The sequence below is a fragment of the Sphaerodactylus townsendi genome, linkage group LG03 (genome assembly GCF_021028975.2).
Source record: "Sphaerodactylus townsendi isolate TG3544 linkage group LG03, MPM_Stown_v2.3, whole genome shotgun sequence".
Lineage (NCBI taxonomy): Eukaryota > Metazoa > Chordata > Lepidosauria > Squamata > Sphaerodactylidae > Sphaerodactylus > Sphaerodactylus townsendi.
The window spans coordinates 73,157,358-73,181,234 of NC_059427.1; the positions used below are offsets into that span (position 1 = coordinate 73,157,358).

Genomic DNA, 23,877 nt, shown 5'->3' on the forward strand with positions numbered 1-23,877 from the left:
GCATGTGAGCTCCCAAAGGCACCTGGTGGGCCAATGCGAGTAGCAGAATGCTGGACTAGATGGACTCTGGTCTGATCCAGCAGGCTAGTTCTTATGTTCTTATGTGTGGACCCCTAAGAACAGAAGTGGTGTTTTGGGGACATGGTAGACTGCAGAAAAAAATGGGAAAGTTCTTCTTCATGAGCAGAGATGCAGTCCACCATTGGCCACAGACTGGCAGCAATTTGAGCAAAGCCTCCTGCTGGCTAGGGGCATCTCTTGCCAGCTTTGGGTGGTCAGCCAGCTGCTGTCTTTCCTGAATAAAAAAGATCTTGCCAAGTTTGTGCATGCATTTGTAATATCTAGCTTAGATCATTATAATGCACTCTTGGTCAGACTGTTTCTAGACTGCAAGCTACAACTGGTACATAATATGTGGTAGGAATTAACTGGAATGGGTCATAGGAACCATATCACTTCAGTCTTGTACACTGGCTTCAAATTTGATTCCAGGCACAATTTTAGCATCTTTTCCCCATACACTTTGAGATCAGCATCTCTTAAGGGCTGCCCACTCCCATATAACCTACCTGAGGTTTATGGCCATCTTCAGAGGTCTTTCTTTGGATGCCTGTCATCTGAAGCTAGATGGGTGGCAATCTTAGAAAAGGTCTTGGTAATGGCATCAAGACTAGAATTCCCTTCCCAGGGAGGTTAGTAAGTCCCTCTCTATATTGTTTCATTTGGCATTCCAATACTGTCTGTCCTTCCAGTTTCTTCTTAACTGTGTGTGTGAATCATTATTAAAACTGGTTTGAATGTTTTATCACTATCCTTTATTATGATTACTTTAAGGGCCATAATGTATGCTCTGCTGCCAGCATTTTTTTACTAGGCAGTAACATTCACGTCATTCTCTTCTCCTTACTATGATTCTGACAATTTGCTTTTGGATTATTATGGGCTGGCTCCAACTCTTCTGTGAACACAGTAAGTTCATGGAAATGGTCTTTACTGTTTTCCCCAAAAGACCCTCCTGATAGTTAGAGGGACTTGAAGGAGTGGAGTATGTTGTGCAGCCATAAGAAGTGAGAACTAGAAAACACCCCCTCTCTGCAGCAAGTGGTACAGAGACTGTGCAAGTGTCAGGATACCTATTCAATTTTGTGCTTTATTAACCAAGCTAAGCAACAGCTCAGTTTGCACAGATTACAATGCCTTGCAGTCCCCAGCAGACAGCTCACTTTCCACACCTTTTGTGAGCTTTGAGCCTCCCTAACCAGAATTTTCATGCACACTTTAGGGGTTCCTCTGTTAATATGGATGCCTGCCCTGCAGCATCACCACTTGCAGAACTACACATTATTTTTCATGAACACAGTGATTTGAGGGTGGGAGCTGACGATAAGAAAAGAACAAGGCTTCTACCAGTACACCCCCAACCTAGGTACAAATTAGATGAAGGACACTTTATAAGGTAGCTGTGGTTTTATAAACCTGAAACACTCATATTCTTTATTTATAACAGAAGCTTTGTTAAGAACTCACCTGTTGAAGCAGCAGGTTCCTCAGGTGTTCTCCCGTAGTGTGCCATTAGCTTTAGTTTGGTCTCCTGCTTTTTGTGTTTCTTGCCTACATAGTGCTGTTTTGCCATCAGTGGGTTATTGAATGTGGCATGGCAGAGACTGCAGAATTTGTCCGGGTCAGAAGTGTTTTGGTTCTCTTCATTAGAGGACACAGTAGTTGGAGGTGAATCAGTGGGTTGGTTCTCAGCAGGTATTACAGCTGCAAAATTAATCCAAGTACAAAAAGACAAAATTTTAGAGAAAAACCAGAAGAAGCAAAATGACAATTCTATATTAGCCACAAAATTCTCAATAGGACAGAACTTTGCACTGGGAATTTTATTCTGTGTACAGATTCAACATATGCATTCATACACACACAAAAATACTACAAATGACAAAGCTTACAACAGATTAAAGACAGCAAAAAGGGAAAAAGATTTTGGTGTAAGCTTTGGGTTTGTTACTACTGAGGTCATCAAGGAAGCATAAGACACCAGCATGCGCCTGTTTCATGGTTGAGACAAAGGGTACCACGAATCCCCTTAATGACCACAGTTACTTGGAAGCAACCTGGACTCTTCCAGTCAGGGGTATTTTAAAAAACACACAGTGCAGCAAGAGACAAGTCTTGGCATCTTTCTGATCATACCTTCTTCTTTCAGAGACTTCAGCTTCAGATTCTTGGTATGGGTCTTGCCTAGGTAGTGGGAATTAGCCACAACAGGTGAGGAGAAGGTCATATTACAGATGGGACAGCATTTGTTCCTGTCTTCTCCATTGCTATCCTGTTTACAAGAAGGGACAGAGGCTTATTGATGATGAAGAGCCAGAGGGAAGGTTTACCAGTACAGTGAATGTACAGTACAGTACAGAAAATGCAACCGGACTGCAATTCCTTGATTCAGCCTCACACACCACATCGTTTTGAACACTTGTTACACACACAACTTCTGTGCACGGTGGGAGAGAACTAATTAAAGAAACCTATTATAGGCCAAAAAGAATGAAAAATAACCTTGATCAGTAAAGGAAAGGAATACAAAGCAAACCCTTGCCTGAAATTTCTCCTTTAACATTACACTTCTTAAACTACAAAGTACTGGTTTAAAGCAGCAAGGAAAAAGTAGGATTACTGAAGAAGTATAAATTATATGCAGCAAAACAGAATTACCTTTCCTAGCAGGCTATTAATGGTATAGTCTGAAAAAGTGAATGTTCAGTTTTTAAGCTAATTTAGCATGGAAAGGCTCCTTATAAATTGTGGAACAATTTCCTTTCCCTTCAAAAATCTGACTTACTTTTGTGCATTAGTTAATGTGATCTGCTCTGTGCCCCAACGTTTAAAAGGAGAATGGCTGGCTGACTACCAGAAACAGAACCTTTTCTGTTGTGGTGCCTTGCTTTCCCAGAGCTGTTTGCCTGGTGTCAAGCTCACCAAGTTTTAGTAGATACCATTTGAAAGTGTTCCAGGATTTTTGACCTGCTCTGCATTACCTGCTTTGTGTCCAGTTTTATTTTCTTGCTTTGGCTGAGTTCTTCCTCACCATGGATAGACATGTATCGACGGACTTTGTTTGCATGTTTCTTACTCTGGGGGAAAAAAAGACAAGAGAAAACCAAGGAAAGTATATCAGGAGGCCTCCATAATTAATGTTGAGTTTCGGCAGCTGCCTGTAGCTTGAAGTGTACCTGGTAGTGAGCAAGCTTCTGTGACTCAGAGATCAGCACTGCACTACACACTTTGCACTGGGTGTCAGTGAAGATGTAGCTGTTTTCTTTGATGAGTCGATCCACTGGAACAGTAAAAGAACGAAAAAGAAGAGCAAGCATGTTGATACAGAACAGGGAAGGTTGGTAGATTAACAAATTATACCCCTCAAGGTCTTTGCCCGACTTACATAGCTGTCACTGTTAGCTTTAAAAAGTGGCTATACATAGGCCTAGTGCTGGTAGGGGCTGATGGGAATTGTAGTTCCTGAACATCTGGAGAGCCGCAGGTTCCCTACCCCTGGCCTAGTGGCAAATACATGAATTCAGTTTTTCCATGACAATTTTTATTTATTATTCTGATTCCCCTATTAGGGAGAAGTAAACCAAATACATTTGTGAGTCAAGACAAAGATTACACTGTGATCAATTAATTCTTATCCTACATTGTACTGAAAAAACACTTCCATAATTGCAGGGAAAAATATGATCCTCCAGTAGCATGTCAGTAATGTATTGTCTAACATTTCCTTTGAATACTGGAAAATGCACTTTCCCTTCAGGGCTGAACTATAAGATTTAAAAACTTAACCTCCCACTTCTCTAAATAAAGCCCAGACCAATAGAAAGAAAACATGCATTAGAAGAAATAACTTATCTTAATTTGCATGTCAAGAGTCCTTTGTAGAGAAACAAATAATGATTACATTTATAAATAACATAATTAGTTCAACACAGAACACCCAGAAAGGTTCAACATTTCTTCCTAGCATTGATCCATGTCCAGTTTAAATACAATGCCGATGCTTTCATTAACCTTCAACCAAATAGTCAATTGTCCAATAGAAGTCTATTAACTACAGATGCACATACAGAATGTCAAGCACTTCTCCAGGTCCCAAATGGGAAATATCTAAGGCTGGATCCAGACTAAATTTTCCACTAATGGCTGGATCCAGACTAAATTTTCCACTAATGGAAAAGGTGTAGTTTCTTGCTATTTCCTGCTGCAGATTCCTGATGCGCTACTGATGCTTTCCATGAGGGTCCCCTGCTCCTCAGAAACAGCTTTACGAGGAGATCAGTGGACTGCACTAGGAGGAGAGGAGGCAGGAAAGTTCGCTTCCACTGACAGAAGTGCCTTGGCACATGAAGTCAAATGTGGATCCAACTCAAATTTTATAAAAAGAAGGGTCATTTTGAGTCCAGCAACAAGCACACTGCTCCTTTCCCCCCATAGGGTTTTCAAGGCAAGAGTCATTTAGAGGTGGTTTGCCATTGCCTGCCTTTGCATAGTGACCCTGCTATTATTATTTGGTGATCTCCCAGTCAAATACTGACCAGGGCTAATCCTGCCTAGCTTCCAAGACTGGGCTAGCCTGGACATGCATCAGGGCATACAGGGTGGGCTACTAATAATCTCACAAACAAGAAGCTACTATTTACAGAGTGATTAAGTAAGCTGGAAAATACAACTGTGTGGGCAGAAAATCTTCTCAGCTGCCACTGATCTGTAATGGTCGTCAATGCACATTCCATGCATTCATTTTACAAACTACAGAAAATTCACTATATTGAAAAGACATTTGCATTTCACATACTACCATTAGGAAAGTCAGAAAGAATCTTATCTGAATCATGTGCTCTTGCTATAAGAAATGTCAAGCTATGCAAAACACACCTTCATATAATGGAGTCATGGCAATTTAAAGTCTGTTTTATTATGGTATTCATTTTTGTGGACCTGAACCTACCTTGGCAAGGTCCCAAAGACCATGAAATATGTAATATACCACAGTCCTATAGCATTTGTCTGCTAAGTGTGCAAGAGAGCAGTGGTACACAGATGGTAGGACTACGGCAGTGGTAGATGGTAGTACTAGAATAAATGCCAGTGTGGTGGTAATTAGGAACTGGCATAACTAGGAACTGGGAGATAAGTTCAAATCCCCACTTTGATAGGAAGCTTGGTGGATGACCCAAGGCCAGTCATACTCGGCAAGTCTAATCTACCTCACAGTTGGCAAAATGCAAAAGACAGAATCACATATGCTGCACTAAGATACTAGGTGCAAGGAGGGGATACAAATGACCACTAACAACAGTAGTAATTAGTAGTAATAACCTACTGGAGAGAACACCACAGCTAAGAATTCTTAGAATTATAATGTCCACCAATGAGGCTAAGCAAAAGACTGACAATGACAGAGAGGTATTCAAGAGAAACCTTCTACAGGATGGGCCCTGAAGACAGAAAGGGACAAAATGCCACTTATGTAAAGGTACCACTACTCCAATATATTCTCAGTTACATACAGCCCATCATGGACAATTACATGTCTATCTTGAGCAGTAGTCTGTAAGAAAGAACAGGACACTCAGCAGCTAACAAGATTTGGAACTAAGCTCCACAACATGTTCGGGTATCACTCTGTCCCCAGATCCACTCCGGCAGCAATAATATAACATAGCCTAACCCCATTTGCCATATCATCAGAGACTCATTTATTTATTCAAGTAAATGCCAACACTTGCCAACAATTTCCTTTTAATGCCTACTTCAGACAAAAAGTCACAATGCAAAATAATAAGACACAAACCTGATATTAAAAAATGACAACATTCAGAAACTAGGGGAACATTTCAGTCTCCCAAGATACTTCAGGAGTGACCTGTAAATGACAAGGATGATTTCATCCAACTTTGAAAATACTTCAGATAGCAATTCTCAACTTTTTGTATCTTATGTCTAACCAATCATTCTAACACAATACCTGGGCCCCACCATGTTAGAAACAAAAAGCCCACCCCCCCTCCCACAAGAAGGACTTATGTTTACAAGTATTCTGTTATTACTACTAGCATGCCAAAAACTCACAGAAGGTTAATCTATGGCAGGCACAGATGGCACATCAAACTTGCAGGTGGACATAGGGACTGAGAGAGAATAATAGTTATGAAAACACTGCATCCATTCTAGATTATTTCTACACTCTACTAGTGGTACTGGTTGAGAACTACTAACCTAGGAAATGCTTAGAAAGTATGCCCTATATCATACCATTAATCGACAATAGGCCTGTTATACTGTTATAGGTGGTCCTGCTGGTCTGCAGAAAAGCATGCTTTGAATCTAGAGGGACCTTAAGACTGAAAAAGGAAGCCTTGACTCTCAAAAGCTTATAACCCGGAAATCTTGTTGGTTGTTAAGGTATTTCTGGATTTGAATCCTGTTATTGTTAGATTCTATGCTCATCCAACAAAATGTGATCACAGGTATTTGTTTCCCAGCTGTACTCTTCTCCCACCAACTCTCTTATTTGCTGAAAAAAATGATACAGAGGCCAGGGGTTTTTGAGAGCTCACATATATAAAAGCCACACAGACCAACAACTGAACTAGGGAGCAATTCAGTCTGCTTCTCCTTCCTCACTGCAGCCTCACATGATACATGGGGCTTTTACTTACAAGGGTCTTCCAACTCCCAACATGGCTTTTTCAGCAATCATAGCAGGCTGCAATGAGGCAGGGAAAATCTACTTTCATGAGTGCTTCAAAATGGTGGTGCCAAGGATCCAACTCATAGGTCAAGCTTTCCGATCGGAAGCGGAATATAGTGATGCCTTGGGGATCGGCAAAATGCCGGCCCCTTAGGTCAGCCATTCGGCATTAGGAGCGGCGCAGCTGTTTCGCGAGCTGCACCGCCTTTGCGCCGCTCACCGCGACGCCGAAGTTGGCGTTTCCAGAGTGCGCTGGGAAGCCGCTTTACTCTTCCTCGAAACGCCGCCTTCAAGGCTTCCACTTCCCACTCCCTCCCCCCCTGCACTTTTTTTACCTTGTCCCCTCGGTTCGCGGCGCTTGCCGCAGGTCTTCGGGACACGCCTCTGCCCTGGCGACTTTCCTCTCTGTGCAGAAACGGCCTTACTCTTTAAACACAAGAGTCCCACAGGTAACTCACAAATAAGGGTTAAAAATAAAATAAAAAACTTATTACTCACCTGCACTAATTTCAAGGGTGAGATAATAATGCCAGAAGAACTAATAGGCATTAGCAGAACACAGTAGCAAGACCAGATCATAAAAAACCCCACACAAAGAAATCAATTTAGCTATCACCCCAAATAGCCTCTAGAACAACCAACAATTTTGATGGATCTCTGGAAAGCTGGCAGCAAGGATTCAACCACAGCAAATTTTGTAGACAGAAGTAGATTGTCACTGACACTAAAAGGTGCTTCTTTTGTTTCTTTTTCTTTAGTCTGTCCCTTCTCCTTTGCTATATCACTGCTATGTCCTTAAATAAAATTAAAAACAGCATGTGCTGGTGGTAGTTACTGATCAGATCACTGTTTTCCATGAAATGGATGGCAAATATCCATGATATTCACTAGCACAGACCTATAAATATTTTTGATAAGAATTACTTTAACTCTGCAATTGCCATAAAATAAGATATCCAGAGAGATCAGCAGATAACAGAGACTCTAGATCTTAGTATCAAGCTTTAATATAAATGCATGACCAATTGTGATATATAATGATCAAGGAACTTTTCTGACTTATAGCTCTCTCTCTACAAAAAAGCAGCCTTTCATATTCATATTTCATTTTTTATTAAAATAGCTGACATTTTTAAAAGACCTAATACAGTTGATGATTGTTAAAATCACTTTAATTGGTCCTGAACATAAGCCTATATGGTGATCTACATCAGCTGAAATGGGAACTCTACTAAGATTGCGAAAAAAATGAGAGATTATCTCATTGGAACTTTGTATGGTATCAATTTAATTTATCAACCAACACAGCGATTTGTATTGTACTAAATAGGAAGGATGGTTTTGCAATCTGACTCATGAACATCCCAAAGTGTGTGCTGGTATCACTATGATGTATCAAGATGTCTCTTTAGAAATGGGTCTGCCATAATATTGCTTATACAAGAGTAATTAAGATGTATTCTCTTGACAAAATTTAGCAGAAATTTTCAAATAATAAAAAGGATACACTTAGTTCTTCTTCTCCAACCTGCAACATAGGTAAACATTCTCCTCTAAATACAGCTCTTTGCACAACTGTGTTTCTCCATGTTACAGTGTGGATCAGCAAATGATAAAACTGGATGGAATAAACCCGGCAGTATTGTACGTGCAACGGGCTAGCATCTACCTGTGTTCCTGCTGCTACTGGAAAAGTAAGCTGCATATGCAAACAAACAAACCACGGTTTCTATGTGCTATGCCGTTATTCAATTCCACCTGGCATGAATTAAAAGCCCCAGAAGCATGTACTGTGATGCAACAGGGGTGCAGGACACTGACAACAGAAGAATATTATTCAACTCTAGCTGTATTGGCTTCATAATAGCAATAGTATTATAACATGAAGATTAGAACTGTTGCTTTACATCCCTTTCTGCAGCCGGGAATAAAGCAGCTCTAGATTCCCTTGCCTAGTCACTTTTTACCTCTCCTACTCACAAGAGCTCTTTGCTCATTCCATATCCTTGCTACACACCAACATCTATTCATTGAATCCATTTTAAATGTCATTCTTTCCCCATTCTCTCATGTGCCATCTCATCTCTTGAAAATTAATTAATATTTGTCAATAAAATACACTTATGGATATATACAAGGAACACAGGGCAAATCCACCAGGATCTGCCCCGTCTCAGAGCCCAACCCCTTTAAGCATTGTACTTCTCTGAAAACTGCATTTAGATCAGCACTAGAAAGATAATGAACAGAGGAGATGGCAAGACACTAAGACCTGACCACTAGAGGCTGATGTTTCTTTAGGAGTATATTTTCTGGAACTACACGTGGGTTGTGGTCAACAGCCAAATAAGCGCCAATCTATCATCACAGGCAGAGCAGAACTGCCTCTTTTGCTTGGCCCTCAGGATATTAAACACCTATATCGTCCTGGGGAGGAGGACTTCACAGCAACGACTACAAACACTGGGAATGGGTCGAGAGAGGGACTCCAGAATTTGCTTGTTTTTACTGTACACTGCTTTGAACGAGGAAAAAACGCTTTAATAATGCAGTCAATAAAACAAAGCATACAGTTTAAACACCACGTGAAAGGGAATCAAGACACACGACAGTCTCTTTTCTTCAGCTGTGCCATTAACTAGGGATTCTACTCTATCTTATGAGCAAAACGGACAGGTGAACTCATCACGCAAATAAGACGTGGTCAGCCACATTTAAGGAGCGCTCTTGTTTTAAAGCCCTTCTCGCACGGGTCTCACTAGCACCAGCGACGGAGAAAACAAGACGAATCCAAGTATCGGGTGCAGGGATGGTAACAGAAGAGTCAGTCCCTATCCCGGGACTCTTGAAAAAGAGCCAGGTGGGATGAACGGTGGACAGTTCCAACCACACGTGAGAGGTAAGGAAGGACCAACAGAGCCCGTTGCTTTCCATGTTCGTCCATTAAAGCGACCGGCAGCATGTTACCGCAGGAGCGCAAGCACCTTTCCCCGCGAGACTATGACGGAGACTCAGCCTCACCTGCCTCCTTTCCCACCGGCAAAACTAAAGCGTCCCCGTTGCTACCCGTTTCCTCCGCCATTTTGTCCCAGCGTCGCCGCCCCCCAAGTGCCCGCTTTCTCCAAGAGCGTCGAGATATCGCGAGAAATCCGTGCTTCAAAGTCACATATCGCGAGCGCTCCTCTTCCGAAGGCCGGGAATGGAAAAACTCGGAACTGACGGCTGTACCTTGCGCTCCCGCGAGATTCGCATTGCGATTCACTTTGAAGGGAGTCACATGACTCATTTTCTGCCTCCTGAATAGCCATTTTTTCTACGGGTACGAGAGACCTGGAGGTGGTTCCCCTTGGAAGGGAAATGTTCGCTTACAGGTGCCAGGCGTTTAAACCGAATGGAAGATGCTTAAATAACGTCTGCCTCTGGAGGTTTTACCCAGATTCGCTTTCGTTTCAAGATTAAACTTATCACTCGATCCCGTACGGAAGTCTTGTTGGGCTATTATAGCAAAACACATGGAGTGTCACCTTCATAACTAACGAACTTTATTTCTGTATGAGGTTTTCTAAGACAGAACACGCTTCTTCAAGCATTTTTTCCTCCACCAGTTAAGCATTCCAAGCATTCCTCCTTTCAATCCTATCTTCCGTACACTGCAACGGCAGCTTTAAAACCCTGCATCAGCCCAAAGCCGAAAAAACCTACGTTCACATCCCCTTTCGTTCAAGCATGAATGAGTGACCTTCTGAGTCACTTTTTCTCAGTCTACTTCTCGGGATTATTATGAGGACAAAATGAAAGACAGGAGAAAGATATCAACAACTCCGAGTTCCTCATGTAAGAGCGAGAGGAAAATGAGAGATAGACCATATCCATAGAGAGCCGAAGGAGGTTGCGCTAGTTATTTATTTTTATTTACGAAATTTATTGTCTGCCTTTCTTACTGGGATAGTGAGACTCAAAGCGGATTACATAGAGTCGATACAACCAACAGGATTTGGTTGTTTATTGAATAAACAACGAAATAGGACGGTCTGTTAAAATTAAACCATTTTGAACTCAGAAAAGCAAATATTTTAACACTTAAATACAACCCCCGCCCCCCACAAACACCTTAATTTCCCAGAGTTCTTCGAACACCTCTTAGAACATATCTTGTACAGTAGTAGATGCAAGCACATTCAAATCCCCATTCTGCCGCGAAAGCTTGCTGGATGAATTTGGGACAACCTTCTCTCTATGAGTAACAAACATCACAGGGTTGTTGGGAAGACAAACATGGGGACCACCACCAGGCACGCAGACCTGAGCTTCTTGACGAAAGGGCAGAACAAAAATAGTTCTTCTTGTGTAATTGAACGGAGAAAGGCGAAGGAGATGAACTCCAGAAGGGGAAACCTGCCCCGCGTTTTCACGTTCGCAAAAGCAGTAAATCAACGCTTGGCCTGTAACTAATCCCACCCTCATGTTAACTAGAGGAGACACTGAGCATCTCCTCGTGATTTAGAACGGAGCCAGGCTGTTTGCCTTCACCCAAGATGACGCCGAAGGCCTCACTGAAGGATCACCTGAGGACGCTCGCTCACATGACCTCTGAGCGCGCGCTCTGTTTCCATTTTGTCGGTGGGAAGCGAAGCCGTTGCCGCCAACTTGACTACGGGCAAGAGCTCCGCTCCGCCGGTGCCGAGTCAGGGCAAACACCAGCAAAAGGCTGCGGACACGTCGCATTGCCCGTCCTGGGCGCCTGGCAGGGTCGGCGTGGGAGGGGGCGGGGCACCGGCCCGGTGGGGAGTCTCTGGGGCCGGTGAGTAGCCTGTCCCTACGCAGCTCCACCTGGGGAGCTCGTTTTTGTGCTGCTGCTGCTGCTCTTGTGGCTCCTGAACCTGGTAGCGCCTGTCCCCCCACCCCCCACCCCCGGTTCTGCAGAAACGATCTTCATTCTAGAGTCCCCCTCCATCCCCGTTTCAGTATTTGCTACTCTTGGAGGCTTCCGTTAGGTTAATCTCGTGGGCGGGCCTGGTGGCTTTTTGGAGAATTGGCTGCCCTCTCCCTTCTCGTAGGTTGCCATCAAACACAGGCACAGCCTAGATATGCAAGATAATGACCAACAAAAACCATCAGGTGAAGCTTCTTAGGGCATAAAGCTTAATATCATGCTAAATGCTGTTAGTGGCATAATTCAAGGGGTTACTTTGAAAGTAGGCAACCACCACCAAGTAGCCTCTGATCTCCCACTAACTGATTGGTTTCTGCAGACGTTAAGCCTTATCAAAGGGATTCCTTTTGACTATTTTGAACAAACCCTTTTGCATTTGCACTATCATACTCTATTTATTTATTTATACCCCACTTACCTTACAAACTTGTTGTCCATGGCTTGTTTGCTTTTATACCCTAACAACCCTGCGAGGTAAATTAGACTGACAGAGGGGGATGAGGGCTTTCATGCAAGAATGGGAAATCAAACCTGGATCTCTGAGAGCCTAGTACTGTGATGGCGAACCTTTGGCACTCCAGATGTTATGGACTACAATTCCCATCAGCCCCTGCCAGCATGGCCAATTGGCCATACTGGCAGGGGCTGATGGGAATTGTAGTCCATAACATCTGGAGTGCCAAAGGTTCGCCACCACTGGCCTAGTATGACTCTGTGATCATTACACCATACCTACTCTATGAGAAATAACTACTTTCTGTCTCATAGCTCAGGGACCTGATCTTAGAACACTGATTTGTTTACATTTATTTCCATTTAGCTTTACAAATTAATCCTGCTTCCTCCTGAGAACTGAATATTATTAATGATATACTGTGTGAAAATCCTCCCCTGTCCATAGATGTAAATCACATCCAACAAACAAGTGCTTTCAATTAGAATTGCAGAGAAGCAATGTTTTGGAGCTTGCACTCGTGTCATGCATTCTGTCTTTTGTCTATTGCAATGAAGTCACATTTCATCCCCTCTCTCTGTTCTATATGCAGTCCTTTGAGCTATCTGGATATGTGTCATAGGCATCTGTAGGCCACTGACTGTGTGTTACTATTGATAAATAACCTGGCTGTCCCACTGCCTTTTTAAAAGCTATATTTTATCATCACTATTATGTACCAGATCTGTAGTGGTAGAATGCTTTCTCAACTGGAGAAATGTATAGAACAGCTCATCTTTTCCTGTAAAGAATTGTAGTGGTAAATACCAATAAAGTATCTTCTCTCCTTTCATTTTATTAGCACCTCCTTTATAATTTTAGGGTTTTAAAGGTTATGTATTCTTCCTTTGCAGTATGGTGGTATATTTTTCCAAAGTTGCCTTTAAACTTGTGTTAATCAAAGTTGGCCAGGGACAAAAATAAGTACTCAGATGTTCTAAGCAAAATGAAGAAAAGCAACAGAAAGCTGCACATTTCTTTCTTTCTGTTTTTTTTTTTGCAAGAGATGTCTTTGGAAACTTGCAATGGCTGTTGCATGGGATTTTGTGAAGTTGGTGCTGCCTCTCTTACAGAGCAAGTGTATTCTGTAAGTTTTGTTTCTTAACATTTGTGACCTTCATAAAAAGAGTAGAACTGTTTGTGGGCCTGGGACAGTCTCCGTAATATTTATTGGCATGGCAGTCATTAGACTTGGTTGTGGACAGATCTAGAACTGTAGAAAACATATCTTGATAGTTGGGGAACTTGCACCATGATTCTTTAGCTCCTGTACTACACTACAGTGTGTCTGACATTAACTGGTACTGGAAAAGTAGTTGCATGGATGTGGCACATTTGTATTAGGAATGAGAATCTTTGCAAGGAATTTGATGCCAGTGCCAGAGAAAGATGGCACTGACACAGAGACATGCACATCTGATTGGGAGAATTAATATGATAAGCATAGTGCAGACTTGATGCTCTGATGTGGTGAGAGCCATTTAGCAGCCTTTGTGGGCCATAGTTAATATCTGAATTGGCCTTTAGCCTACAGCAGGGGTAGGGAACCTGCGGCTCGAGAGCCACATGCGGCTCTTCTGCCCTTGCACTGTGGCTCCATGAGCTGAGCAGCTGGCCCCATCTTTGCCCATCCTGCAGGCAGCAGGGCCGGCGCACCAACTGCCCACGGTCGGCCGCGCCGCGCCACAGGCTTCCCCTCTCGCCCGCCCCGTTGGAGTGGGGCGGGTGCTTTCCCGGCGGCCGGCGAGGCCGAGCCGCCGGCTTCATCCTTGCCCGCCCTGCAGGTAGCAGGGCAGGCGCATCCATGTGATTCTCAGAATGAGCGGAGTAAAAGGTAAAAAAACAACCCTATATATATAGTGTTATCTTTATTTTAAATGTCAAAAATTATTTGCGGCTCCAAGTGTTTTCTTTTCCCATGGAAAAGGGGTCCAAATGGCTCTTTGAGTGTTAAAGGTTCCCTACCCCTGGCCCACAGTAACAAAGTAGTTGCTTTTCCCTAAAGATTGATTACTGGGTCATGAGTTTTCAGAGGCAGCAGCCTGAGGCAAGATCAATTTTTTTGTACAAGTAATACCTTAAATCTAAACCTATTTGTTTGGAAATATCCCTTTGATAGGCTTAGACTCACAGTCTTTACAGAAAAAAAATAAGCTTTTCTGATGTATAAGGCACAAACCTGTACTTGTACTTCTATGTACTTCTAAACTGTTATTTCAATTTTGCCACCTTTTGCTTTTTGAGCCTCTGCATGTAACCACCATTAAGAATATTACAGAAGTTTGTTTCAAAATACAGGGACTCTGTTGAATTCATTGTTATTTGTAAGTGTTAAACTGCTAGATTTTCCTGATTTAGGTCAGTCTCGTGGTCTACTCATTCCTCATCTTGTTCTTAGACTGTGGACTGTTCTGGTCACTGCAGCTGAAAATGGGTATTGTTGATGTAGAAAAGAACAACCAAAATGATCATGGTGCTAGAGCAACTGCCTTGTGAGGAGTAGTTAAAACACTGGGGGCTGTTTAGTCTAGGAAAAAGGTGCGTAAGGGGAGACATCATAGAGGACTGTAAAATTATGCATAATGTGGAGAGAGTGGACAAGGAGAAGCATTTCTCTGTCTCTCATAAGACTAGAACCAACTGAAGCTGGAGGGTGGGGGATTAAAAGGGGTACTTCTTCACACAGTGCACAATTAAATTAAATTGTGGAACTCACTGCCACAGGATGTGGTGATGGCTGTCAATTTGAATGGTTTGAAAAGGGAATGGACAAATAAATAGAGGATGGACTCATGTCTCATGATGTGTATCTGCTGCCTCCAGAGATAGTATGCCTCTTAAACTCACTTGTTGGGGAACAAACAGGATAACACTGTTGAAGACTTTCTCTTTGCAGGCTTCCTGGTTGGTGACTGTGTGGGCTTGACGGGCCTTTGGTCTGATCTAGCATGGTTCTTCTTATGCAGTTATATCTCTATAGGCAACGCTCATGCAAAAAATACTTCATATGAACATGCAAGACCCTGCAGCAGGTTGATATGGGACCAAACTGAGTCTCATTAATCCTGAGCAATTAGCAGCAATCTGAAGTATGAGAGGAATATATTCTTTCTGAAAGTTTGGCAGTGTTGGTTATATATGGCATATGGAATCCTTTATAGGGTTCTCTGAAGAGTGGGTACAATAAACCAAGTCTTTTGGAATTGCTGTGGATTTTTAAATGTTTGTGGAGTCTGTTAAAACAAAAAGGAGCTCTACATATTATGCTTGAGCACTAATATGTACAGCAATGAGGATTTGGTCTGTGGCGTTGATATTGTCAGCAATGTATTCATCATTCCTGAGGTTGGGGTAGTGGCTGAGAAATCAACAGCCTCTGGCTTCAACCTCTTAGAAACTCATTTGGGGATGAGAGTCATTCATTTTTTGGCTTCGTTTTTGAGCATTTTAAGCTGTCACAGCTTGGCAGCTCTAGTAGCTGCAATGTCAAGATTGTGAATTATCCTGCTGGTAATTGTTTTCTGATTCATCAAAGTGATAGATGATGATGAAGGAAAATGGCAAATAATCATAAATGCGGAATTTTCAAGGATATCCCTGAAAAAAGCATGAGTCGTGAAATGAAGCGCACATGGATTCACTTATTAATGGGTCACCTTGACTGTCTTAAGCTTTGTGAAAGAGGGAGAGGTTCATAGACTCCTGAGGTGAAATAGTAGATGAGTGACAAATCAACCTGTGAGTCCACTTGCAGAATTAGCTGCAAGAAAATTAATTCTTTGACCTATTCCATTTTACTGAAACCTAACACTGGCCCCAGTTACCTGTGGAGGCTGTGAGAGAGCCATGAAAGCAGGGGAACTGTTTCAGTGCTTCCTGCCTTTCCTTAGACTCTGAATAGATGCTGTGGAGGGGGCTCTTTTAGCCACATCAGGCTGTTGCTTTTCAGAGCTGTGCTGGGAGTTCTCTGGTTAAACCTCTGGGTATCTCTTAGAAAATGTGCTGGATAAGTGAGTCATCCCACCATCGGTTAGTGCTTCTTAGCAATCCTTTATCTAATGTGATCTATCAGGCAGAAGATATATTGCAGAATCGGTGAGGGTTGAGTGCTGGTGCGACTGCTCTCCTCCCTGATCTGTCTCACTGTATTTCAGAGACATGCTAAAATGCACAATCTCCGGATCTGAAATGTCTCGAGTTGTCTTCTGTGTAGACTCTGTCAATTGCTCTAAAGGGCATAAGTGGTAGACGCTGGAACATTTGGTTGCCTCTTCCCCCAGTGATGGAAATTTTAAGGCAGCATTGATTGTATTGCTTTCAAGACAAGAACAATGGGGACATGGAGTGTGGAAATTGCCTCTTTACAAACATGCCATTTCAGAGAGAAGGACAGGAAAGCAGCAGGCACAGGGAGCTTTGAGCACACACAGCTGCTTCCTTCACCCTCTCCGCCCAGAGTTTCTCATGCAGTGAGTTTCTCATGCAGATCTCTGTCCTGTTCCTTTCTGTTGATGGCTTGGTTCCTTAAGGCTGCAGAAGGAGCACAGATGGAAGTAGCATGGAAGTTTCTCTCTCTGTCTGGTGTCATTGTTGGCCAGAGGGCTCCTTCTCTCTAAAACAGCCATGCCCTAACACTTTTACCACCCTTTGAATGTCCCCCAAGAACACTGCTGTGGTGCTACCTTTCTCTCGTTCTCCCTCCCCCTTCCAAAATCTTTTCAAAAACCAGTTTGTCTATAAAAGTCTTGCCATCAGTCCCAAACTCAACTAGTATAACTACTTCCTCAAGTTTACCTTTTGCTAGCTTGTATATTCCTTCTGTCCCTTCCTAGTTTCCCATGGGTGGGGTGTAAGTACACACATTTATATCCCACATACACCCAAATGTGTATAAACATGGGGTGAGGCTCACATGGTTGCAAATGTTGGATCTTGACCAATTTGCATTTACTTCTCCCATGTGCATTCGCTTGTCCCTATATATGTTGTGCATGCAGCCACACCCCATCTAAAAGTGATTCTACATTCCATTGTATTCTAGGATGGCCAGGAAATAGAACTGAAAGCAAGAGCTATGCAGAGAGGAACACAGTCTATTTGTGGTGGTTCTTTTTAAGTGCTGAGAGACGAAATAATATGGCAGCCGGGAAGAAGTGCTGAAAGAAGGCAAAACCTGCCCTTTGCTTCAAGGGCATCTGAGGTAGAAAGCAGATTTAGTCCTCAGTGCAAAAGTGAGTTTCCTTTCCCTCCTGTATTTCCCCTTTGCATTCTTCGGATGAATGGCTGCCGTTTACTTGTAGGAGAAAAAAGTGCACTTGAGAATGGGGTTGTGATAAGTGTAAAACCTGCCCTCCTCTCCTGATGTACGGTAACCTGGCTTCCTTGATAGGAGTGCCACAGAGCCTTATGGTGTATTCTTGCAGTACATAGGTCCTTGCTCCACAGGCATTTTGCTAGTAAATAATAACCTTTGTGGCTACATGAATGTAATTGTTATTTTAGGTTATGCTCTTGCTTTGAGCATTGATTTATCAATTTCTTCTTTCTTGGGATATTCTTCTTTATGCAGCATGTTTTCCAGCTCTTTGAAGGAAATTTTGCTCTATGCTGAATAATGGAATAAACAGTCAAAGGTTACTGTCAAGATTATTAGTCTATTTCTCCAGGTTATACCTGAGTTGAGCATGAGAGTGTGTGTGTGTGTGGGGGGGGGGGGGAGCAAAGTGTCCTTGGTGTTTTTTTCTTTAAAAAGCAACTCAAGTGGCTTGTGAAGTGGCAGAGAAGAACTTAATACAGCCCACTGCAATAAGTCCTTGCCTTCTCTTAACCCCTTGTGTTGCTATTTGAAGAAACGGAAACATAGTGCATTTCAAGCGTTCAAAATGCTTAAAATATCTAATCTCAGCAGTCTTTACAAGAGTCACGTAACCCAGGCCTGTATTATTACCCTTACATTATTGTGATGGGGCCAAGGCGTGCTGAAGATCCCTTGGTAAGTTTGTGGCTGAAGGAGAAATTTTAACTAGGGATTCCCATTTCACACCACTCCTAACAATCTGTTAGGATTTCTGCAGTCCAAATCCTGAGTCTGAATTTTCACTTGTGCCATGGAAGTTCGCTGGGTGACCTTGGGCCAGTCAGCCTAACCGACTTCAGAAAGTTGTTGTGAGGATAAAATGGAGAAGAGGAGACCAATGAAAGTTGCTTTGGTCTCTCCACTGGGGAGAAAGGCAGTGCACAGAATAAATAAACCCTGCAGTACTGTTTATTGGATGCCACATCATGTACACTGTATTATATTGTACTGACTGATGTTATATAATCTGCCTTGAGTCCCACTGAGAAGGGTGGGCTTTAGATAACATCAATTAAAATATTTTTCACCCATTATAACCAAAAGATCCATCACGAGGCCGACTAACTGCTGTGACTCCCCCTCCTCTTTTTTTGTACTCTTAGCCTGCTGTAAGTGTCATGATTTGTACCAGTGGTGGTGCAACGCCATACATTAGGTGCACTGGGTATAGGATTAAGACGCTCAAGATTCCCATCCCTGCTAATCTGGTTGTTTCAGGAGGATGGGGCTGTACAAGCATGTCAAAAAACCTATCCAACCAGCTAGAGACCTTGACTGTCTTCAAGGGATATCGTGCAGTGTAGTCAAGTATCTGTGCTGACAGCAGGAAACTCTTGAACTGCAATCCTACCTTTGTTCTCATGTAAAGGGACTTTGTTTTACCCTCAGCATATCCCTTGGCATTGTGACGTCATCTCTAGAAAGGCCTCTGAGTGAGAACTGTTGTCAGAATGCTTGACTGTACTAAGATCAATTTGCATGCTGTGCTGATTGCCAGAAGAGCTTTGGAGAATGTGTGTGTGTGTGTGGGGGGAGGACTTTGCCATCTTGCTGCTTTACTGAATTGGCCAAGGGCCCGAATCAGCTTTCCTGGCTGGGTTTTCTCTGATAAAGCTTGTTGTGTAGCTCTCTTGCTATGTATAGTCTGGCAAGGAAAGACTTTGCCGAAAGCACTAGCTGTAACTGTGCTTGCACCTGCCCTCCCCTCTGTTTCTCGTCACTCTTAGCATTTGCGATGCTAATAGTCAGCAGGTTTTTCCTTGCCTGGAGAATGCCATTTCTGGAAGTTGGTAGCCAGTTTGCCCCAGCAGAGGGCACTGTGAGCATACAGCTTAGTGGGAAGCTTGGACCATAAAGAAAGACCTGTATGTCCTTGACTTTTCCCTCTGTCGTTTAGTCCTCCCTCTCTCTTTTGGTGGCTATTCTGCTGACCACGGCCTTGTTTTAACCGGGCACCTTCCAGCGGTCGCTTTGGGAGTGTGATAGTATTAGTGAGAAAAAAATAATTTCTTTTCCAGTCCCACGACTAATTGAATAAGAAAGCGGGCAACTGGATCTGATGGTTTTGTTTTCCCTTCTGAAGTGCTGAGCATAGCATAACCCACAGTCCCTACCTTCTGCATCTGCAGCAGCACAAGGTTCAGGCCAGCTGGAATGCCACAGGCTTCGGATGGGGTGCATTATGTTTCCCAGAATCTGTGTTTTCTGTTTTTTCCAGGCTAGGTGAGGTACAAGTTGGGGGTCTGTAAAGAATTGTGTGTGTGTTACAGAATGGAGATAAATTGGGATACCCTTCTCCTGATAAAAGCGCCAGGCTGCTGATTTCCAGGATTAAATTAGACGCTTCCAACACACACAGCCCTGAACTTAAGCTCTGCTATAGTGCAATTGCCCTGATGGATTGTCTAGCTTAGAAGCTGAGCATCAAGATTTAGAGACTTTGAGAGAAAGCTTCCTTCCTTCCTTCCTTCCTTCCTTCCTTCCTTCCTTCCTTCCTTCCTTCCTTCCTTCCTTCCTTCCTTCCTTCCTTCCTTCCTTCCTTCCTTCCTTCCTTCCTTCCTTCCTTCCTTCCTTCCTTCCCTTCCTTCCTTTCCCTTCCTTCCCTCCCCTTCCTTCCTTCCTTCCTTCCTTCCTTCCTTCCTTCCTTCCTTCCTTCCTTCCTTCCTTCCTTCCTTCCTTCCTTCCTTCCTTCCTTCCTTCCTTCCTTCCTTCCTTCCTTCCTTCCTTCCTTCCTTCCTTCCTTCCTTCCTTCCTCAGAATGTTTGGGTTTTATTTCCTGCTTTAATTTACAAACTACATTTATAGCATTCCTGGGGGGCATACAGAAGTTACTGCTTTGTCTGATGTTTAATAATGCGACCTTCAACTTTGCTGTGGGGGTGAGTGGTTCTTTGTTGGATTGATGCGTGTATCCCCTAACTCTGCTCTCACATCTGTGGGGCTCTTTGTAAGAATGAAAATGCCCACAACATTTTGCCTTAAAATAACAAGCAGTCCCAATTATTAGGGGAAAATTGAACCAGAACAGGAAAAAAATGTAAATAAAATCTTTGTTTGTTGCAGTGGAAAAGATGCCGAAGAAGAAGAAGAAAAGTTCAGAGGAGCTGAATTCCCTGGCCCAGGATCAGCGGGAAGAGGAGCCCAGGGAAGCGTCGAATGTCAAGCTGAAGCGCAGCTTTGATGATGCATTTATTGTTATATCTGACAGTGATGGAGAGGTGAGGAGTCAAGAACACAGATCCTTCCTGGGAGGGTCTATTTATGTGTTGAGAAAATTCTATGGGAGAATCAGTTCCACCTATCTCTTCAGAGCTAGGTAGGTGGATTTCAGACCTGCTGTCTTTAACCTGTTCTCTAAGGCTGATTTCCATGTAGGGTTGAGTGTTGCATTATTGGTGCACTACAGCAGTCCTTTACAACTTGGAACTTCCTGTGTGGATGTGATGATCCAGTTGCAAACAGTTGCTGTAGCGCCATTATAGGCTGTGCATCTACTTGTTGTTGCCTTTTGTTTTGTTTTTAGAGTTGCTTGAATTTCTGCCCCAATAATTATCTCTCTCTTACATCGTATCTAAATATATCCAATCAGGTAGAGACCCCTTTATTTCCCAACTGTCTTTTTTTGACTCCCCTTTTTTAGGTTTGCCAAATAAATTGCATTTCTTTTGAGTAATGTTCCCACATCACAACAGCACAAGATAACGTATTTAAGATGATTCATAAAGCACATTAAGCTGTATGCCACCTTAACCTTGAGAAGGCTTGTATCACTTCATAGTTTGCTGGGGCTTCCAGGGGAAGGGAGTTCCATAGCTGAGACTGTTACTGTAGAGGTCTCTCTTAGTTCTCCTTTCTGTTCCAGCTGTCACATCATAAAGAAGAGGCTTTCAATTGGTCTTTGAGTTTGTATTGGTGACCCTGTTATGCCCCCACAGAGGCTTTTGTTATTTCCCCATTAAGCTTTAGTTTCCCCATAGCATAGTTTTAGTTCATTGTTAAGTCTTCTAAGGGAGGGTATTTTAGTTAGCCCCTGTCCCTTTAAGACATTTCCCAATAGGCAGTTTCCTTTCTTTACCCAGCAATCCCCTGTTTTAGTTCTAGCCAGTCAGTCAGAGAGAGGTGTTAAGGGTAGTGAGAGACCGCAATATTCGTGATGTCCATATTATTATATGGTGGTCCTTAGAGCACAAGTTAAGTTTATCAGCAGTTAAAACATGACAAAGACTGAAAGAACTGAAAGGAAATAAGACACAGTGGACTTTCTTGAAAGCAGCCAAGAGAAGACGCAGTCTACAGCTTCAAACCTGCTCAAAACAAGCAAGTACTCTGACTTAGATAGACCCAAGGGAGGAGTTAGGGTGTTGTTTCTCTCAAGTAATAAACCCATTATAAGAACTGTTGAACCTGGCTTGTGTCTCCCCCACTCTGTCCTAGCCAAGTACAGGGCACCTCAAACAGATTCACTTGGGGGGCGGAACAGACCCAGAGTAGGAAGTCGTATCTTTGGTAATTTGGTGAAACCAGTTCTCATCTGTTTTAAGGCTGTATAGGTCAATTTTGGTATGATTTTGCCCAGAAAAAAGTTGAAAACCGGATCTCAGAACATCAGGGCAAGTTATTTCTATTGGGAGGGGAATGGTGTGTTCAGCCTTGGCTGCACTATCCCAGCAGTCAGCCGGGTCCTCACAGTAGTGAGGCCTTGAGATTGAGAGGGGATGAATGGTTCACATCTGAAATAATGGGTTGCTGCTTACGTATTGGCTGGAGGAGTTGAAAGGAGCTTCTGGCTGCTGCAACCACCTGAAGTTCTTCAAGCATAGCATTTTACAGTGGGCACGTGACTCCTGAAAGTGCACCCATACTGTGCAAATTTGGCCTGAAAGCATCCCCGAGTAGGGGATGATGCTCAGTTTGTTCCAAAGCTGACTGACTGTGGTATCTGTTTGTTCAAAACATTGTGCCCTGGTGATGGCAGCGGCTCAAGACATCCTAACGGCGGAGCCTCTTGCAAAGCATAATTATGTTAACGATTTGAGAAGATGAACAGTCTGGTAAGCTTCGACTGCCTCTGTCTGGAGAGGAGTCATATCGTGTCCAGCGTGACAGATTTATGTTAAACTAATAGGACCTGAATGTCAAGCTGTGGAACATTCCACAGAATTCCCAAATGAAGATTCTTAACCGTTAAATCAGTGCTGATAGCTGCGTTATTTACCACAGGTTTGGGAGTTAGCAGTTGCCTTGCTGATTCTGCAGATGACCCAGAGTCCCTGTGACTTGGACTTAGCCCCACTTAATGGCTGACAGGGGAACTAATTTACCATGGTACATCTGCAGTTTTTATATTTTTGCCTGATGCTTTTTAGGAGGTATTTACACATTGCTGATTGATTTCAGCTTCCCCACAGATTATAGATCTTGCTTTTTGTTTCTTTGCTGGGTTGTATTGATAAAGAGATAGTAATTATGTGGAAAGGTTAAAAACTATTATAGATGTTAAACAGAGGAGGGGAAAGCTTTGCAGTAGTTGTTGCTGGAAGTTAAGTCTGTATACTTATTGGACATCTTCCCTGCTGGGAAACTAAAGAACCAGAGCATCTAGCAGCAATTATCTCTCTGCACTAAACCCTCATCTTGGCAAGTATGCTAAGTTAACTTCAGATTTGCACGGTATTGTCGATCTGTATATTGAATTCTGCAAGGAAAGTAGACTCCAGCAGCTTCAAGTATCTACTGTACATGGGAGATTGGGATCTGTCATTGACCTCTATTATTTGTCTCAATGTGTGCATATTTGAAAGCAAAGAAAAAATATATCTTAAAATGCATCTATAAAAATGTTAGGCACTTGGGTTAGGCTATATGTTCAGGCCTATAAACAATAAATTCTGGTGGCATAATCTCTCATATTACAGAACGGGATACACTCAGGGAGGCCATTAAAGAGCCAATTAGGTTCTGTGTAAGTGAAAACAGTTCACAGCCAGTTGAGTAAGTGGATTTATTCTGTTTGCTCTGTTTTTAGATCTGGGGCCATAATGCTGCCTTCTCAGTTTCTCTCTTCGAAAAAATCTGTTTCTTGGGAATTGTGAAAAATGTGCCTAATTCCTGAAACATTTTCTCAGACTTTTCAAGCACGCAATGCAAAATTGAGTCCTGAATCCCATTCTTGATGTAGCAGAAATTCATAATAAGAGGCATGTAATAGTCTAGATAAATAGCTGTTTGAGAGTGGTGTAGATTCTCAATTCATCTGGCAGCTGTTGGGATATGATTCCTTGCATTTCGAAGATGTGCAATGGCAGGTTTGGAAATCAGAGTTGCAGTGGACTTTTTCATTG

At 42.8% G+C, this 23,877-nt stretch overlaps 2 protein-coding genes across 13 annotated transcripts in view; one reads left to right on the forward strand and one right to left on the reverse strand.

Moving 5' to 3' along the window:
- ZNF346 (zinc finger protein 346) overlaps positions 1-9,893 on the reverse strand; it is a 29,666-nt gene extending 19,773 nt beyond the window's left edge. For 11 of the 12 annotated variants that reach the window (XR_007243758.1, XR_007243755.1, XR_007243753.1 and 8 more), the window contains exons 1-5: positions 9,776-9,871; positions 3,237-3,340; positions 3,042-3,137; positions 2,197-2,332; positions 1,528-1,764 (exon numbers count right to left, since the gene is read on the reverse strand). Coding sequence is in view for 2 of the 12 variants with exons in the window: in XM_048487215.1 (XP_048343172.1) it covers positions 1,528-1,764; positions 2,197-2,332; positions 3,042-3,137; positions 3,237-3,340; positions 9,776-9,836 (634 nt within the window). In the remaining 10 variants the exon portion in view is untranslated. Of the gene's footprint in view, positions 1-1,527; positions 1,765-2,196; positions 2,333-3,041; positions 3,138-3,236; positions 3,341-9,775 lie in introns of all 12 variants that reach the window. The other variant, XM_048487216.1, reaches the window with a different exon arrangement.
- A 1,479-nt stretch (positions 9,894-11,372) lies between these two features.
- Positions 11,373-23,877, forward strand: part of UIMC1 (ubiquitin interaction motif containing 1) — an 81,577-nt gene continuing 69,072 nt past the window's right edge. The window contains 2 exon segments of the mRNA XM_048489796.1: positions 11,373-11,555; positions 20,600-20,754. Of these exon segments, the coding sequence (XP_048345753.1) occupies positions 20,608-20,754 (147 nt within the window). The 5' untranslated portion in view covers positions 11,373-11,555; positions 20,600-20,607.